Below are 19,129 nucleotides of genomic sequence, written 5' to 3'. Positions count from 1 at the left end.
ACAACAGTGGTTGCAACAAAAAGCGTCAGAGCACACTATGTCAGGGAGAAGCAGAAAGGAAAAAGGGGAGGCAGCAGGTTCTGGCAGAGCACGCCCAGGACAAACTGAAGAGGGAAAAGAGAAGGCAGGTAGGGCAACACAACAGCAGAGAAACAGCAGAGAAGCAGCAGTAGGAACCAGCAGCAGGCAGGTGGGGTGATGCCCACAGTGAAGAGCAGGGCTGAGTGCCTGAACTTCTTGTCTTGTGGTGTATCTGCTGCCCAAGGCCATCACCACTTTTTTCCTCATGACTGAGATGCCTTTGGGGACTAGGACTGGTGAAACCCAGATTCAAATCTTCACTCAGCCAGGAAGCTTATGGAGTAACCTTGGAAAAGTATCTCTCAAGCCTAGGCTTTCTCATAGGATTGTTGTGAGGATAAAATGGATTAATACTGTAGTAACAACAACAAACCTCATATTAGGTAGGTCTCCAAGAGAAACACCACAAAACATGCTTCAATTTTCTTAACCGCTCCACAATTTCTAAATAATGGCTTTGATAAACAAAGTAACAAATAGCCAGCTCTCAGAAAGAATTAAGCAAGGTTAAATTTATGAATTCAATCGCTGCTTATGCATTTTTCAATAGCAACTTGAGATTTCTCTGCATGTTCAAGCCTTGAAACATTACCACGTCTATCTTTCAACTATTTAAATCTGCTTAAGTCAGGTTTAGATACAAATGGGGTGCCAGAAGGAGGAAAACTGGATAATTGTACTCTGCAAAAAAAGTGTTAATGATTGAGAGCTCTGTATTAGCTATGCATTTAACTAGGCAGAAGCACCATGGAGCAGGATCCAGATAAAAGCATCACATGGGGAACTGGCATGTACACTTTCATTCTGCTCCTAACTCCACCTGACATCTGACAAGCAGTATCAGAAGTGCAGTTGACTTTCAAGTGACCTCTGAGCAACAAGAGGAATGGATATCTAAACATATCAGTAATGGGCACTTTTTGTGCACTTAGTACCAAGGATCTCAGCCCTCGATTATACAAACATTGCTCCTGTAATGGTTATCAGCAAACAAAGAACTTAAGTGAAAGTGACTAGAAAATGAAGACAGGCTTCAGCAATAGCAAAAGCAATTTTATGTCCACTCTTGGGGTGGGGTGGGGGAGTATAGGGTTGTTCTGCTCTATGCAATCAAACTTTTAAAAAAATTCCCCTAGCTCAAGTCAACTTCTGTTGCAGAAATATTAAAGTTATATTACATGCTGTTTTAGAAAAAGCACCGCTCAAATAGAGCAATATGGGAATTCTGAGCATAAGACATAGATTAAGGCAGCTAAGACTTCCAGTGTTCAACAGTGCTACCAATAGCAAGAGTCCAAAAAGCAATGTCTAAAATCCAGGATTATCTATAACCTTATTTATACACCATTTGTTTTAGATGTTTTCCTTACACACTACAAGAGCAGCATATAGTGTAAATCATAGACATTGTGTATCAGAGTAATATTTCTTATTTATTAATTTTATTTCTATACCGCCCTTCCAAAAAAGGCTCAGGGAGGTTTACATTAAAACCAATTAACAATTGAAAACAGAGACCTTAGCACACCATAAAACAATTAACAGTTAACACATTCAAAACAGTTTAAAAACCCTGGAAAACATTTACAACTAAAAACTAAAAACCCTGGAAGGCCAAGCCAAACATATAGGTTTTGAGGGCTCTCCTGAAGATAATGAATTCAGATTACGGATTTCTGCCAGGAGTGCATTCCACAGCCCAGGAGCAGCTACAGGGAAGGCCCACCTCTGAGTCGCCACCAGACATACCCATGGTAACTGGAGTCGGACCTCCTCAGATGACCTTAACGTGCGGTGGGGATCATGCAGAAGACGGTGCTCTCTAAGGTAACCTAGACCTAAGCCGTTCAAGGCTTTAAAATAATAACCAACACTTTGTATTTTGCCCAGAAAGATACTGGCAGCCAGTGCAACTGTTCAAAACAGGCATAATATGGTCCCTCCGGGTTGTCCCAGAGACCAATCTGGCTGCCATTTTGAACTAATTGAAGTTTCCAAACTATATTCAAAGGCAGCTCCACATAGAGTGCATTGCAATAGTCAAGCCTGGAGGTTACCAGCTGATGCACCACTGTTTTGAGGTCGTCCTCTTCAAGGAATAGACGCAGCTGTCTAATCAGCCGAAGGAGATAGAAAGCACTCCTGGACTTAGTCTCCACCTGAGATACCAGGGTGAGGCCTGGATCCAGGAGTACTCCCAAGTAGGGATGTACATGAACCTGTTTGGAGGCCCTTTTACAGGCCTCCAAACAGGTTCGAACACTGTGAGGTTCAAAGGCAGGTGGATTGGACCTTAAAAGTGGGCAAGGGTGCACTTACCCCTCCCTCCGCTTTCCCCCTGCCGGCGCTCCGTTATGCAAAGCTCCTTCAGGGTGGCGCATACCTCCCTGCCGCCCCGTCCCCTCTTTGGCCGTAAGTACCTGGCGCATGTGCACAAGCACAACATGTTACGTCTGGCCAAAGAGGGGACGGGGTGGCAGGGAAGTATGCTGCCGCCTCGAAGGAGCCTTACATAACAGAGCACCATCGGGGAGGAAGCAGAGGGAGGGGTAAGTGCACCCTCACCCGCCCTTAAAATCAGACACACACACCCCACCTGGTTCCGTGCACAACCCTACTCCCAAGCTCCGTACCTGCTCCTTCTGAGGGAGTGTAACCCCATCCAGCACAGGAAGATCTAACTCATCCCTCAGATTCTGAGCCCTTATGATGAGCACCTCCATCTTGCTTGGATTCAGCTTCAATTTGTTATCCCTCATCCAGCCCATTACTGCCTGTAGGCAGACATTTAGGGAATGAATGCCATTTCCTGATGATGAAGATGAAAAGAAGTAAATTTGGGTGTCATCAACATACTGATAACACCCTGCACCAAGTTTCCTGATGACCTCAACCAGCTGTTTCATATCGATATTAAAAAGCATTGGTGACAGAATGGAGCCCTGAGGGAGTCCTTATAGCAGCTCCTTCTTTGAGGAGCAACTGTCACCAAACTCCACCATCTGGAATCTGCCTGAGAGATAGGAGCGGAACCACTACAAAGCAGAGCCCCCATCCCCAATTCCCCCAGGTGATCCAGAAGGATACTATGGTTGATGACATTGAACGCTGCTGAGAGATCCAAAAGAACCAACAGAGCCATACTTCCTCTGTCGATTCCCTGGTAGAGGTCATCCATCAGGCCGACCAAGGCTGTCCCAACCCGATATCCAGCTCTAAAGCCAGTTTGAAATGGGTCTAGATAATCAGTTTCCTCCAAAACCATCTGAAGCTGGTCAGTCACCACCCTCTCAATCACCTTGCCCAACCAAGGGAGATTGGAGTTCGGCCTATAATTATCCATCACTAAGGGGTACAGGGAAGGCTTATTGAGAAGCAGTCTAACCACTGCCTCCTTCAAACAAGGGGGCACCCTACCCTCCCACAGCGATGCATTTATGATATTGACTAGGCCACCTCCAACAATCTCCCTGCTAGATACAAGCAGCCAAGTTGAGCAATGATTCAGAGAACAAGTGGTAGCACACACCGCCCCAGGCAGCTTGTCCACATCCTCAGGAGTCACAGATTGAAACTGATCCAACCTAATACTGCAAGAAGGCTTGCTGGTCACATCCTTCATAGACCCTGCAGAAATAGTGCAATCCAAGTCAGCCAGAATACAGGTCACAAAGTCACAAGCAAGGAAGAGACATTCTTCTCTCAAACATCCACACTTTTAGCAAAAAGCGGTGCTTGTGCAAGGAATAAGAAGCTTCCACTGACAAAACACTATGCTGCTAAAGGCCTGGATGCTGCCTGATGATTCAACCTGCATGTTCAGTTAAAGAACGTGAGTGTAATCATGCTTGAAGCATCTGAAATGGGGAAATGAAACCCTCCAGCATTTCTGAGTTTGACAATCTTATTAATTAGTAAATTTAGCAAAACTTATATGGTGTTCTACTTTAAAAGCCAAAGCTTCATTAATATTCATTTCCAAGGGTTAATTTAATCCTATGAAGTGGAACCCTGAAAGAGTTGCTTTAGTCAGGAGAGCACCAACTATCATTGTCTAAAGCTGCAAAGAATTCAAGTTCCTTCCTGAGTTTATTATGCCTCTTAAGTGGTAGCTAGTTATGAACATGTGATGAACAACTTCCATCACTTGTTCTCTACATTCCTGTCTACTGTTATCAATTTATTTACATGTATAGAACACCATTCTGCAAGGCACTCAAGTTGCTTTACAGTTTAACACAATACTTTACAATTAAACACTGGAATACAAGGAGGAGGAAAGAAAAAGCAGCCAAGTCAGGTACCATTATGTAATGCAGAGATCAATGCAACCCTTCTGCAGATGCTGGCCCACAACTCCATCATCCCTGGCTACTGGCCACTGACTGGGGATGATCAAAGTTGTAGTCCAACAGCTGGAGGACCCCAGTTTGAGACCCCCTGATGCAATGGCTACATAATGACCAGGTGGAATAGCTACTTATGAGAGGGGGAAAACCAATGGGGTGAACTTCTGTCTAAGAACATAGGAACAGCACTGCTGGATCATGCCCAAGGCCCATCTAGTCCAGCATCCTGTTTCACACAAAATCTCTATCCTTTCTCTCTGATGCAGACAGGTGACATGGTTGCTGATAGAAAAAGTAATGGGAGGGAGAGCTCAATGGTAATTGGACTCAGCTAAGCTGGGGAAGTGGGTATGCTCCCTTACCTTTCCCTCTGATGCCTTATTGTAATTTTTCCAGGCTGTGCCAGTGTGAAAATATTATTTATGCTTTGTACTGCAACACATCAATGAACAAGTATTTTCTTCCAACACACAGCAACACACTGTATAAAACAGCTCTGTGTGCATGCCTGATGCCTCTAAGCATACAGCCAACAGCTTAGGAGAACCTCAATACCTGGTACAGATCAGATCCTCAAAGCACTTTTGTAGTCAATGGAAACTGAAGGCAAATGCATGTTAATTCCAAAAACAATTATTAACATAACATAATCCTGCCAACACTGATTGAAAATCCCCAGGATAGCAAACTTACTGTGAGCATGGGAGTTGTGAGCAGTCCCCAAGCAAAGAATTCCAGGAAGATGACAATAACAGCATGGAACACGCTTGGTCGACCAATACCTTGCTGTAAAAAAATAAAAATAAGTCAATCCAAGCATAACCTAGAAGTTTGCTACTGAACACCATTTTAAACACTATCACCGCCGTCACAGGGGGGGGGAAGCATTTCAATTTAATTTCAACACACCCAGGTGACAGGCTTTGCCCAGATGCTATGAGAATAAGACTGGACTTGTAAGGCTCTAACTTAGGTAAACTGGGTCAAGAATGGACAATTCTGATACATTCATTGCTTTTCAGCCAAGTCAGCAGTCTGATAGTGAGAACAATGCTGTCTTTTGGATGGTTTAACATTGGCATGTGCAAGTTTCAACTGCAGCTAGTAGAAAAACCTTGGCTCTCTCTTTGCTGGCTAAACATAAGCTATCATGGGAAGATCACAGGGTTCAGATAACTAACCTTCTTGATACATGGCTTGTATCAATCTAGGCTTGCTTGAGCAGCCACAATGGAAAATTTGGGAATAGAGGACAGTATCTGAAAATGCCTCAAGTCATTATTACTCAATATAGAATGTTATTAATACAAGAACAGCCAGGTTGCTAAGAGATAAACCAGCCAATGAGAGGCAAGAAAACTGGGATAATTTGGCTAGTGTATAAAGGCTAGAAGCCTGGTACATTAAGGACTTTGGGGGCTTTTGTTTGTTCTTTTCGTCTATAGTGTGAGCCCTTTTTGGATGAAAGAGTAAATGAAAGACCCCTTGGAGAGGTGGCATCTCCTTCTCCCCTTGCTTTCCCCCTTTTAAACTAACTTAGTATCAGCTGTGACATTTTCATAATAGATATTAACTTTGCCTGATGAATTTGTTTTTGAACTTTCTGAGACTTCTAGAGATTCTCCTCTTTGAATATTGGTAGATATCAAATTTTATTTATTAGTACTTTATTGGGAATTGTCTTCTGACAATACTGTTTATTGCTGGGAACAAGTAGGGCTTCCAAGAGATCCAAGCAGGAGAACGAGGAGGAGAGGACGAGTGATTAACGGCATAGTTACATAAAGGCTTACAATTGTTTCTCTTCTGAACACTTATCCAAGTTCCTTCCCCGCCCGCCCCACACTGGGTAAAATACTTAATGCCAGAATAAACCCCTTTAATTTTTTTCAGTAAAACCAGTGAGTCAGTGCTCTGTGACTTGGTGTGTGTTTGCTCAGCCACATACACTCCCACTGGTTTAGCCCACTGGGAGAAATAAAGATCTGTTTTTCAACAGCCAGTCTGTATTAAGCTGAAATACCATACAATAGGGTACCTACTAGTACAGCAATCGCATATCCATTCTCTCTATGTTCCTCTCCTGAAGTTACTGTATTTATGTAATCCTTGTAATCCAACCAGTCCTAAATGTTCCAGGTAGTAGTTTGCACGGAACCGCACCTCCGCGATCCGGCATTGGGGAGGCGGGCTCTTTAAGGGAGGGGGAGGGTGTACTTACCCCTCCCGCCGCTTTTTCCCCTCCAGCACTCCCGCTTCTGTAAGCATTGGGGGAAGCAGGGTATCTTCCTGCCGCCCCTTCCCCTGTTCCTCATCAAAAGTCTTCAAAAGCCTCACTGCGCCTGCGAACGTCACACACGTCACATCCGTGCGTCGCACACGCCCGACGTGTACACACATGCAACGCAGGATGTGACCCGTGCGCACAACATGCGCACGCACAGTGAGGCTTTTGAAGCCTTTTGATGAGGAACAGGGGAAGGGGCAGCAGGAAGGCACCCTGCTGCCCCAAATTCTTACAAAACCGGGAGCACTGGAGGGGGAAAGTGGTGGAAGGGGTAAGTACACCCTCCCCCACCCTTAAAGGTCCACACACACACACACACACACACCCCGGCACTGAACCAGCCCCAGGTCCGGGCACCCTTAGAATGGGCTCCAGACCGGGCTGTGCACATCCCTAGTTCCAGGCAAGTAACTGTTTTAACACTCAAGTTTAAATCCCTTAAAATATTAGAACTCTACCATAATAAAATCCAGCTAAGATGAAACACATGCACTGCTTCCAGAAGACACTTGTGCTTCAAGCAAGTTCCTTGCTAGGGTGGTGGTGGTGGTGGGGGACAGATTTCCAAAACCACATGGACAGAACAGAAAGGGATTCATTTCTGTAAAGAATATCTGACATTTTTATAAACTGGAGGATTAAAAGAAATCTCAATTAGTTTGAAGCATCTGCTCAGTTATCTTCATATGTATCAGCCAGATTTTTAAACAAGTTTCCTTCATGCCAAAGTTTGCAGTTATTACTTTAATGAATACCTGCAAGTTAACTAGAGGTTATCATGCAATTTTACTCTATGAAACAGAACCAACTAAGTGCTCTTCCTATCACATATTAAATAGGAACACAGTTTTGCCTATGAACTGTAACAGCTTCCAGAGCACTTCCTTTCAGCCATGACATTTATTCCATTCTTAATGAAGATGGGATGTTTTGACTTTACAGATTCAGTTGAACCTCAATATCCGTGGATTCGTTATCCGTGGATTTGCGTATCCAAGGTCAAGTAATAGACTCTCGACCTCGGCATATGCAGAAAGGGTGGGGTGGGGGGACACGTCAACCTCGCGTATCCAATGTTCTGTTGATGTCTTCCCCTGACCAGGAACCTAACATCCAATTCCCCATTTTATAATATCACTTGATATTCACATTTTCCATATCCGCAGTTGTACTATGGAATGGAACCCCTGCAATTATTGAGCTCCTCTTGTATTGTTAAGCACACAGAATGCTGCAAATCAGCAAAACTGACAATACACTCTAATGGAACGAAGTATAGTAACAGACCACCTAGACGGCATTTGCAATGTTTTTCTTTTTACAAAATTAAATGCTTCAGTCTAAAAAACTCATTAAAACCTGCAACATTAAGAGCTTTTTTTTTTTGTATGTCTGCCAAAGGCAGACATTTTTATGTGCAATTATTCAATCTCTTCAATTAATTAAGCTTTCCATTTACTTAAGCCGGTATAGAAGCAAAAGTGGTGACAAGAAGAGTACTTTCTGCAAATGATGTTACTTCAAGGAGTAATGTAACATCAACTTTAATAATCTGTGTGGAATCTTAATTCATATTTTTAATCCTCCCTATTATGTAGGTTTGAGACAACTGTTTTCATCAAAGTCATATTATTGCAATTCCAAAAGGGCTCTAAGTCATGGGCATAGACAGTTTACTAAAAATAAAGAACAATTCCTTTCTTACTAGTCCTTTCTAGTCCCTATTACTCCCCTTCTCTCAAAATACAGCTCCTAAAACATACTCTGTTCAAGTTCCATGAATCTCTCCTGCCTTTACCGCATTCCCAAAAGACCGATGCCCCCAAAACGTCACCCTAGAACTCCCTTTTGGTGAGGGGGGGGGGAATGCACTGTTTTTTAAAGAAGGAATTTCATATCAGATTATGCTGGTAACTATTCGCTCTGCCAGGTGTCAGCCATTTTTTACCAGTGGTAGCAAATGACAATACAATCTAGAAAACACCACTATATTTAAATAAAAGTTTCATACCTTCTAAATGGTATGATAGTAATGTAGAAGAGAAAAGTTCTCTACTGTGTTTATACATTTTTGTTTCTAAAAATTCCATGTTTCATAAAATTAACATAATGAATGGGTACAGTGCAAGTCAAATTGGGAAGTTTCAAAACTGAAAATCATGGTCTTACATTCTGTCCTATTCAATGTGAGGATGGGAAGCAGTCCCAAGCCCAAGTGTCTGTTAGCCCTGTCCCCCAGCTTCCACATATTCAGATGGTGAACACAGGCTCCACAGATATACAAGCTTGATCTCACCTTCCTTTGAAGGTCAGGACAGAGCTAGCAGGCACAACCTGTATCTTCGCCCACTCACCACTGAATGGATGAACGGAAGGAAGACCCAAGGCAGACCCATATATCAATCAATCTAAACATGCAGTTATTTTAGCAGTACATTTTTTAATTCTGCTTTCAGTATCTTAGTTTTCCTTAAATTTAAACATATTTTGTCAGTATTCCAGGAAAAAATAATTTGTAAGCCCTGAATCATTAAATCACATTAAATGTGCCCCCACATCAAATATTTAATTTCAACTAATTTAGGTTTATGAAAAAATGAGATATTTGTACACTATATAAAATACTGCATCTCTCTCTCTCTGTGTGTGTACTAGATACAAGTCAAATTAACATGTTAAATCAAATCCTAATAGGTATAAGACATCAGAAAAAATCCAGTTTAAAGCTTTCTAGAAAATCACTGCCAACAAAACAGCTCTGAAGTTGCACCCTGAGCTCTATTCTTTTATTTATTCTTTATTACAAACACAGACCAGCACATTTTATGAACAGAAGCCCAACAACAACAACACTACATAACCTACAGGTTGTACAGTAGATAAGCACATAGTTAAAGATCAATTAACAATGATTCTTAATGAACTCCTGACAGATTTTACTGAATATTAAACTGAACTTAGCCACATTATAAGATCTCAGGTAATTCTGGTCAGTTAAAAGATAATCAAGATAAAAAGAATCTGTACAACCCGGATGGCAGATAATAAAAGGGGTAATATGTTTACACCGTATATCTCGGTAAAATTGACAAGGAAGCACATGAGCTGTTTTAATAACTCCCAATTTGCAGAGACCGGTACGTTCTTTGTAGGGGATATTTTGATATCTCCTTTCCAGGACTGCTGATTGCAAGGCATTGCATCGTGCCTGTGTCAAAGCTATGCAATATTTTGGCACGGTTAGCTGGTTTAGTTATCTGGCAGGGTTGAAACTCAGAACTTGGTTACCCAAATGGACACAAACACGAATAGAGCCTTGATCAATCTGACGCTTCATCTTCTTTATATATTTCTCTTAGGCATACCCATCACTAATCCCATGCATGGCAGACCTCATGAGAGTTTGTGAGCAGCTAGCAACAGGGGCGGGCGGGAAGAAAATGGAGGCAGCGGCCGGCCGGGAAACTTAACGACTGACGGGGCTGGGGCAAGACTTCCAATCCAGCTTTAGACACTACAGCACATACAAGCACTAGCCCCACCCACCCCATCTCTTATCCAACAAAGCAGTTGCCCAGCAACAGGGATGCCACCCAAGATTAGAAGCCTGTCAAACAGCAAACTCCCACAGAGGCATGCCCCCTTCCCACTCTATCCCTTGCTACTGTGGTGAGCCCCTGGGATTGGGACCAGCAGCTCTGCAGTTCCAAAAAGCAAAACTCAAGCCGGTGTCTAAAATGGCTGGTTTGCAAGAGACTGAAGTGTGAACTTTAGTTCTGCTGAGCCAACGTAATTGAATGGAATTGTGTGTGCTGTAGTCAAGGCCTGATGAGAAGGGAACTTTACCCTATCCTGCCTTGGAGTTGTTTTTGCATGGTGCTATGCTATTGTCAATCATGAGGACCAGCTTGAAACTTGCTATGTTAATCATATTTAGAACATCTTAGAAAACCACATTTTAGATATCAGTACATGTATGCATTTGGAATATATACTATCACACAGTAACTGCTGAATTGCTTTTACAGGATATTTCCTGATAACATTTCTTCTATGTTATTTTCTAATAACAATTCTTTGCATGCTATCTCTAAATAACATTTCTTAGAATTGAAGGCGTCAGTTAGGCTTTGAGAGCTGACCACAGACCAGTCAAGCCGTGCGTATACAGGATTGCTGCCATCTGGACTTGTAAACAAGTCAGGCCTGGACCCCACTATGCCAATGGGAGACCAGGATTGTTTACTTTGGGATGGAGACGTTAGCAGATTTGATTTGGCTGTTTTTGATTTGAGATATGACAGGAGGTTTGAGGGGAGATTATATAAGGGGGCATTCATACCCCTTCCCCAGGAGAAAAGGAGAGAGAGGCAAGCCACACTAGGAGAAGAGCCCTACTCAGACCCCAGGGAGTTGGATGTCTGCCTTATCAAAGTGGTGGGGAGGCCCTCACTCCTGCCTTGTGAATTAGTTTGTGGATCTTAGGTTATTGAAGCAAGCTGTGCCTCACAGCAATTCTTGGACACTATAACACAGCTGCCTGGGCAGCTTGCAGCCTCTCGGCATCCCTCCCCTCCCATGACCTCCTGAAGATAAAGACCGCTTGGACAGGTAAATATTATATCTAGAGATTGCCTTCAGTCTAGGTTTTTCCAGTACTAACATACCTTTCTCATCTTGTGTCCTCTCTTTTCAATCTCTGTCTTCTCTGCTTCCAAGGAGGGCTGCTCTCAGCCCATTAGGTGGCCTAACAGCATTCTGCCTCGGCCTGCACTCCACGCTGCCATCTTTTCTTTCCCCTCAATCCCTCCACCTGCCATTCCCTTTGCCTTTGGCTCAATTTCTCTACATCAGCAATGAGCTCTATTCTCTTCCTCTTTCCTCTGTCTTGGCCTCTCGGTGCAGAGACTATGTGTGGCTTTCTACTTGCTGTGTAAGCAACCTTGATTTTATTTGGGAATAAAACTGGAGATAACTGACATGGCTAAGCTTCGTTAGCTGTATTAAGAGGGGAAGAGGTGATTTTTAAAAATCCTAAAACCGCTTGCGAAAGCAGGAGGAAATGCCTTTTTTGCTGTTAGGGTGGTGAATTGTTTTGGGTTGTTACTAGGCAGCGGTAGAGATAAGACTGGGTCTGGCCACTAGCCCAGACTAGACAGGAATGTATTTCCAATGTACACAGAGAAGAACTGTCTTTTAGCTGTTAACTGTTTCCAGTGAGGATGAATGATTCTAAGATATTGTTGAGAACTCTATATTACAATGAATAAGTATTTTGCTTACATGCCTGCATGCTTAGTTGCCTGAATGTAATCATAGTATCAGTAAAGCCTTTTAAATTCTAGTCTGTGTGGGACGCTTATTATCTCTTTCTTTCCCGAATGCATGTGATCTCACAGTTACCGAATCTGAAGTAGCCTGATTGGCTACAGTTATGTTAGTGACAGCCAAGCTGCTCACAACACTACCCCCACCTGACAAACAGGAGAGAAAGAGGACAGGATAGCAAGACGGGCATTAAGTGCTTTGTTCTCTGAAAATGAGACAACAAAGATGCATATTCACAAACACATGAACTCTAGCTGCCAACATAAACAGCGCAACCTCACTAGAGTTCTGGGACAGCAGCAAATGGCAGGGGTCGGATTTAAAAGGTGGCCCCACCCAGGAATTATAGAATGGCTTAAGTCTATTTTTTGTACAATTATGAGGGAGTGTGTGGTCCCTAGGCTTACTCATGAGAAGGGCCAGGCAAAGGGATTAAGATTGCCAACAGTGACAGGAGAAATTCCTCCTCTGTGGTGACACTTATGCTGTTCCCAAGTAAACTGCTTACTCACAAGAGTGTAAGGCCATGGGGGATACCCTTTCACAGCTCATGTGAAGAACTGTCTGTAGGGACAGGGGTGTCTATTTTAATGACTAAAAATATGCAATGACATCCCCTTCTCCCACAGATCACACTCTCACAAGTGTCAAGCCATGGAGACATATATAAGGGCCAGAGAGCAGATGCCGCCCTGCCAGGTTCCTCTATACAAGCAAGCTGTGGGCATGAACATCCCAGCAACAGTTCTCCCTGTCTTGGCAACTGCCACAAAGAAGCTGTCAAATCATGTCCTCTACCAGCCCGTTTGCCCATTTGATCATGTCCATCTTTATTTTTGCCCGGAACTGTGACCCCACTCTCATGGGGTCAGCAGAAATTGGGACTCCCCTCTATCATGATTCCTTCCAGTGGCAGATCTGCATATGGCAAATGTGGGTCCAAACCCAGGAAACCTGAATGAGAGCAAAGATCTGTCCCTGGTCCTGGTGTTTCCTCAGTCTGCCCACACAGCTATGCCCAGACACATGGCTCATCAAAATCCCCTTTGGGTGCCTCAAAGGCTTTCCTGCAGAGGAGGGGGCTGGTGTGCCAAATTTCTGTCATTAAGCAAAGAGAACAGGGGCCCCACGCAAGCAGGGCCTCCCCCATTTTTTTAGTTAGCTCAACTCCTGAGAGATCAGTCCGATGCAAGACTGAAGGTTGGCAGGCCTAAGTTGAGCATCCTGGCTGCATTGCAGGGTGAGCCATCATAAGAGCATCTTTGGTCACAGAGGGCCAGACCCCAGATCCTTTGCCCTCCCTCATATACATATCTCCCTACCAGGAAGTCATGTTCCCCTCCCTGAGTTACAGGAAAATGGTGCCCCGCAACACACCCCAGCCAGAAATTGGGCTTGTACACCACAGTTTTGTTCCGGGGCTCTTACAAGGGTGGTGGAGCAAACGCTGACAGAAAAAGAGTTTGAATAGCATGACATTTAAAGGGATGTAAATGCCCTTTTCCTGCAGAGGGTGGGAAGACCATTCCGAAAAGGCAAGAGCACGCTCAGCACACACACCCTTGAAGATTATGGCCGAGGGCTGCCACCCTGGAGACATGCTGGTGCCTTACCCACATTCTAGTGACAAGCGCTATGGAGCATGCTGGGATGTGGCCTCGGCAGACCAGGAAGAGCGAGTGGCTCCCCTGCAGCTGAAAACAAAGGTTGCCCGACTGGGGTTGGTGAACAGCTGTGATGCAATTCACAGTTTGAAAAATTAACCATGGGTTCAGCAACCTCCGGTTTCACATTATGTTAGAGATGTGCATGAACCAATTTTTTTTATTCAATTTGTGCCCAAATCAAATCACCCCTGATTTTTGTGTCCAAATCTGTCCCCCTGAATCATCCCAGATTTGATTTGGATTTCATAGAATTCAATTTGGACCACTTATAAAGGTCCTAGGGGCACCAAATTTGGTTGGTGGGTAAGTCTGTGGGAGGCACCACTTCCCATCCAAATTTCAAGGCAGTGGGGTACTTAGTTGATTTTTTTTTTTAGATTTTACGGATTTTGTATATTTCCACCATAGGAAATAACGGGGATCTAAAGTTAAAGAAATAATGGGGATCTGATCATGGATCCCCAGCCTTTATTTATTTATTTTTTTAAAGCTAAGCTCTAGTCTTTGTAGAAGTGGAGTTATGGAGCAAAATCTGCGGTCACTATTTTTCAAATGTTTGCATTCTTTGGTGTATAACAACTTTTCCTCATAATGAATTCCTATGTGTATTCATTGTACACCTTCATTTCTTATGTTCATTTTGACTGACTATGTTCATTTTGACTGTCAATGAATCCTCATAGAGATTCATTGAGGAAAAGTTATTACACACCAAAGAATCCAAACACTTGAAAAATAGTGACCACACTTTTTGCTCCATAACTCAACTTATACAAAGGATAGAGCTTAGTTTGGTTTTTTTGTTTGTTTTTTTTAAAAGAAAGAAATCTGGAAATCTAGGGAAATTAATAGGAGGAGTCCTAATCTCAAATCGATTCAAATAAAATCTGGCATGATTCGATTTGGACCTGAATCTAGCCAACGGACTACAGGGGCAATTTGTTCTGTCTACAAATCACCTGAATAAGCTAGATTCAGGTACAAATCAATTTGTACCCAAATTGATTCGCACACACCTACATTATGTGTAAATGCAACCATAGTATAAAAGAAGGATATATGCAGTTACTTTATCTGATGTTACTTTAACATAGGATCATTTTAAAGTTGGCTATTTAACCAGTCAAAACACATATTATGATTTTCCATTGACAGATGACCACAGCCCGAAAGATGCCACCCTTTATGCACAAAACGCAAAGATATATGTAGCATTAATACCTCAGCTATGCTCAAGTACTTGTGTGCTTAATTAATTTGAAGTTCTTACTATTACACACTAGCTGTTTTACTGCAAGGTCTGACCCTCTGTGCAGTGCTCCATCTGTGCAGCAAGATGCAATTCCTGCCATCAGTTACAAATTATTATACCTAAAGCTTAGAACCAGTGGTCCCTCTAATTTTTTCCATCTTTGTGTGGAATGAGTTTTGTTCCGGGCTGCAGTATCAAGGCAGTGTGTACTCACATGCATTCAGACTGGGGCCTTCCAATTAAACCTGAGCAGAATCTAAAATTAACTGAGCGGACATCAAAAAACTTGCGACAGTGCGCACAGAGGGAACAATGCTTCGAACCAACCTTAAAAAATAGGGCACAATACAGATTTTGATAACTATGCTCTCTGTAAAAAAATGAAATTCTACAAATTTGCCTAATACGTAGATATTATTGTAAATTGTTTTAGGTGTGCTCTCTCGTTTTATGATACTTTTTCCCAAGAATTATATTTCAATTTAATTTTCTCTGCCAGTTTTACTTCACCATATCTATGAGTAACAATCAAAAAGATTAAAGAACCCTCTGTGTCTCCTTGGCAATTATAAATATGATTTTAGGTCAAATCCTTTTAACCTATCTTGGTCAAATCCTTTTAACCTATTTAACAGTATCTTGGACAAACGGAAGTCCCAAACGCATATACAACATCCATTTGCTTATAAGGATTACTCCATCAGAATGTTGGTGAATTACTGGTAACAATGTTATATTGGTAGTTGTACTAGTTATTTCAAACTGAACATAAAAGCAAGTAATAATTTGATTGCTCCTTAATTGTTATGGTGTCAACTTCCATGTGGGCAAGCAACCACTCCTCCCAAACTACTGTTCTTAAGAACAGGACACCACCACTACTCCAGACTTTCTAAAAAGAAATGTTGCCTAGAAGCTTTCAACATGTTGTAAAGCAAGTTCTGAAGCAAAGGGACTTTTTGCTCAGTTTGTTTTTATTCTGCGACTCATCTATCCAGAAAACTGTCAGCTCTTGTCCAAAATGCATCAGCAGAAGTTTGCAGAGTTGTTTTAGTGACCTTAGAGAGCTATCCATTATATTTTCTAGATTAAGTTTATATACTTGGGAACCCTGTATGCCTACACTACTATACAGTTACTCAGGATGAGCCAAACTCAAGGCTTCAGGGACCCTGTGACACACAAGCATAGGTGAGCCATGTAGTACAAATACATTATTTATAATGCTACTCTACACTTTTTAACTTCAACACCAGCTTCAGAATAGCACAATTGCAGAGTATGTATTAAATCAATAACGTACAAGTAGTGTCTTGAATGACAAATAAAAGTTACTGAAAAATGCTTTTTGGTGGCAATGTTTTATTAGTGCACATAAGAGCTATCACACAAAATGTGACCAAGACTGGACCAAGGCTGTGACTGCTAACATGAATACATTTTCCATCCAGTAACACAATATACCCAAAACAAACATCATGGCCTGACATATGAGTGCTTCCATAACACTATTTCAGGGGCCTCCATGTGATGCAAAGATGATCAAACTGGTTCCAAAATGAACATCATTCAAGGTTTACCAGTACAAAATATAATGGAGCAGGAGCTTAATTCCTATACTTCTTCAGGCAATCTTTACCACTAACAAGAAAAATCACCCTACACCCTTCAACTAGGGTTCCAATACTTAAAAGGCTAGCAATACATCACAGGCTAGCAACTAAGTGGGGGGGCGGGTTTACACAGAAAAGCCCCTGTGTGTTTCATAGAGTGAAACTTTAAGGAGGCAGCACCCTAAAGGAAATCTATAGCACCAGGAGACCTTAAAATAGGACTATAAGAACATATCTGATAGGACATAGATACGACATAAGGCACAAGGGTAAGACAAACTCCAGCAACAGATATAGCAGAGAACCTAATCTAAGCTGCAAGGTGTGGCAATTTATTTCCAGGGTGTGGGTGGGGTACAGATGTACTAAAAAGTCACATTAAGTTCTATGAAACTTCCTCTTTAAATGTACATAAGGTTACAACCTTACACAGAGAGATCTGAGACGATAAGGAAACAATACAGCATGAGATTCTTCATGCGGATGCAAAGGCTGGTTAAAAAAAAAAGCGTTTGGCAATCCCTGCCTGAAAAGCCTTCCCAGGCATCCCACCTCACTAAACTCCGCAGAAAGCCAAGGGGCTCAGTCTGTGGCGAGGCGAGGCCTGCATCCAGTTCTCTCTGTCAAGGCCAGGCATTAAAGGAGTCTGGAAAGAGATCGTTTAGCGATTGCAAATGGTCCCCACTACCTGGGAACCATTTCCCACTGTCTGGAAACAGAAGAAGAGGGCCCCCTGCTCAGGCAGTTCGGGATCAAGAAGCCTTGAGCCTCTTTTAAGTGAAAAGGGACCATACGCGCCTCCCTCCCTAAACAGCCGGGCTCGAACATGAAAGCGCTTCTCTGGGCTTTCCAATTGGAAAGCGAAAGATATCCGTGCCCGCGCCTGACAGGCCAGCGGCGACGGGCAGGCAGAAGTCTTTCAGCCCAGCTGCTTGAGGCTTCGGAAGGAAGATGCAATGAACCGAGGCACGAAAGGAGGGCGATTGCAAGTCTCGGAGAGAAAGGCGACCCCCGCCCTCCGCCCACGGGCAGCCCCATCTCCTCCTCCTCCTCCACCACCCCACTGCTCAAGGACCGGCCTCCTCTTCCCACGGCAGACACTCACCGAGGCGCTTCCCCCCGGCTTGAGCCCGATTCTTCTCACCAGCATGATTCGGCTCCCCCACTTCTTTCCACCACTCCCTCCTGCGACAGCTGCAGTTGCTGCTTCCCCCTCCACCACCGCCGCCACCGTCAAGGCTACCACCTCTGCTTCCCGGGCCGGAGTTGGAAGGGGAAGAGGAAGAGGAAGCGGCGGCGGCGGCTCCGGCTCGGGGCTCATTTCGCTCCCATCTTGCCCCAGCGGCAGCGGCGGGGGCGGGGGGGCAGGGGCTCCGGGCGGCCTCCCGCCGGCTCCTTCATCTGCTGCCACCGTCGCGAGGACCAGGCAGTGCGCGAGGGAAGGGGAGGGAGAAGAGCGGGGGAAAGAGCCTCCCTAACGCCGCAGCTGCTCTCGGAGGCGGCGTCGCTCCTCCTCACTCGTCGAAGCCTCCAAGTACACGTGACTCTCACACGGCGGCGACCCGACTGCCTTTCCCACCGGAAACTATGTCACACACAGGGGGAGTGGACGTATCGTGGAAAATGGGGGGGGGGCCCTCCTCGCTCAGGGGGCGTGGCCTGGGCATAGGCTTTCACCGCCCTCAGCGCGGCTCGCTTTCTTCCGTCTGCGGCGACCGCGCCGTTCTGCTGCTTTTGGTCACGTGGTGCAGCCTCAATGCCATAGATGTCTGTCTCTGTCATGTTTTTGGCACCAAACAGTCCCGCGGGACAAATCGCGAAATGAAATGAAATGTTTTTAGATCCCATTTTACTATTTTTATATCCCAAATTTGCTTCTTAATCCCAGATGGGTGGCCGTCTTGTGATTACTCAGTGATGTAAAAAAAGGTGGTGTTCTCTCCTGGCTCAGCCCCCTCTTTTTACATCTTGTTCTTTGTTCTTTTTCAAATTCAGATGTGCCAAGATGGAGTTCTGGAGATAATGTCTTCGTTTCAGAGGGGAAAATGTTAATTTTGTGATTGATTGATTGATTGATTGATTAAGTGTCGTCAAGTCGGTGTCGACTCTTAGCGACCACATAGATTCTCTCCAGGATGATCTCTTCTTCAACTTGGCCTCTAAGGTCTCTCAGTGGTGCATTCATTGCTGTCCTAATCGATTTTGTAAAACCCATGGCAATCTTTTTCATTTAAAGCCTTTCTACTGGCTTGCAGATTTATCTTGTACTGGCATGCTTAGCCTATATTATGAAGTCTCCTGTGCAGACTTTTCATTTTACTTTTAGTGATGGCACTCCTACCACTGGTACTGTTAGACTACAGCCATGCAAGATGTAGAGATTCAAGGCACTCCAGCTTGGATGCTGGACTTATGGGGGTCAAGCTTTTAAGTGAGTTTAAAATTTAAAAGCTTATATTGGACAAAATATATGAGATTAGGCAAAATATATTTTATTTTAACAATACAATAAGATTTGTATTTTTATATTCCACTTTGTGTAACTTTTACAG

General features: G+C 43.6%; 1 protein-coding gene across 2 annotated transcripts in view; it reads right to left on the bottom strand.

Annotated features, from left to right (window-relative positions):
- Window positions 1–18,171, bottom strand: part of MFSD14B (major facilitator superfamily domain containing 14B) — a 56,346-nt gene extending 38,175 nt beyond the window's left edge. For both annotated transcript variants that reach the window (XM_053298528.1, XM_053298529.1), the window contains exons 1-2: window positions 17,683–18,171; window positions 5,124–5,216 (exon numbers count right to left, since the gene is read on the bottom strand). In XM_053298528.1, coding sequence (XP_053154503.1) covers window positions 5,124–5,216; window positions 17,683–17,898 — 309 coding nt within the window. In that variant the 5' untranslated portion in view covers window positions 17,899–18,171. The remainder of the gene's footprint in view (window positions 1–5,123; window positions 5,217–17,682) is intronic.
- Window positions 18,172–19,129: the final 958 nt, after the last annotated feature.

This window comes from Hemicordylus capensis, chromosome 2, assembly GCF_027244095.1.
Source record: "Hemicordylus capensis ecotype Gifberg chromosome 2, rHemCap1.1.pri, whole genome shotgun sequence".
In the NCBI taxonomy this organism is placed as follows: domain Eukaryota; kingdom Metazoa; phylum Chordata; class Lepidosauria; order Squamata; family Cordylidae; genus Hemicordylus; species Hemicordylus capensis.
Note: the sequence above shows the minus strand (reverse complement) of the source record. Positions and strands in the feature narration are given on the sequence as shown.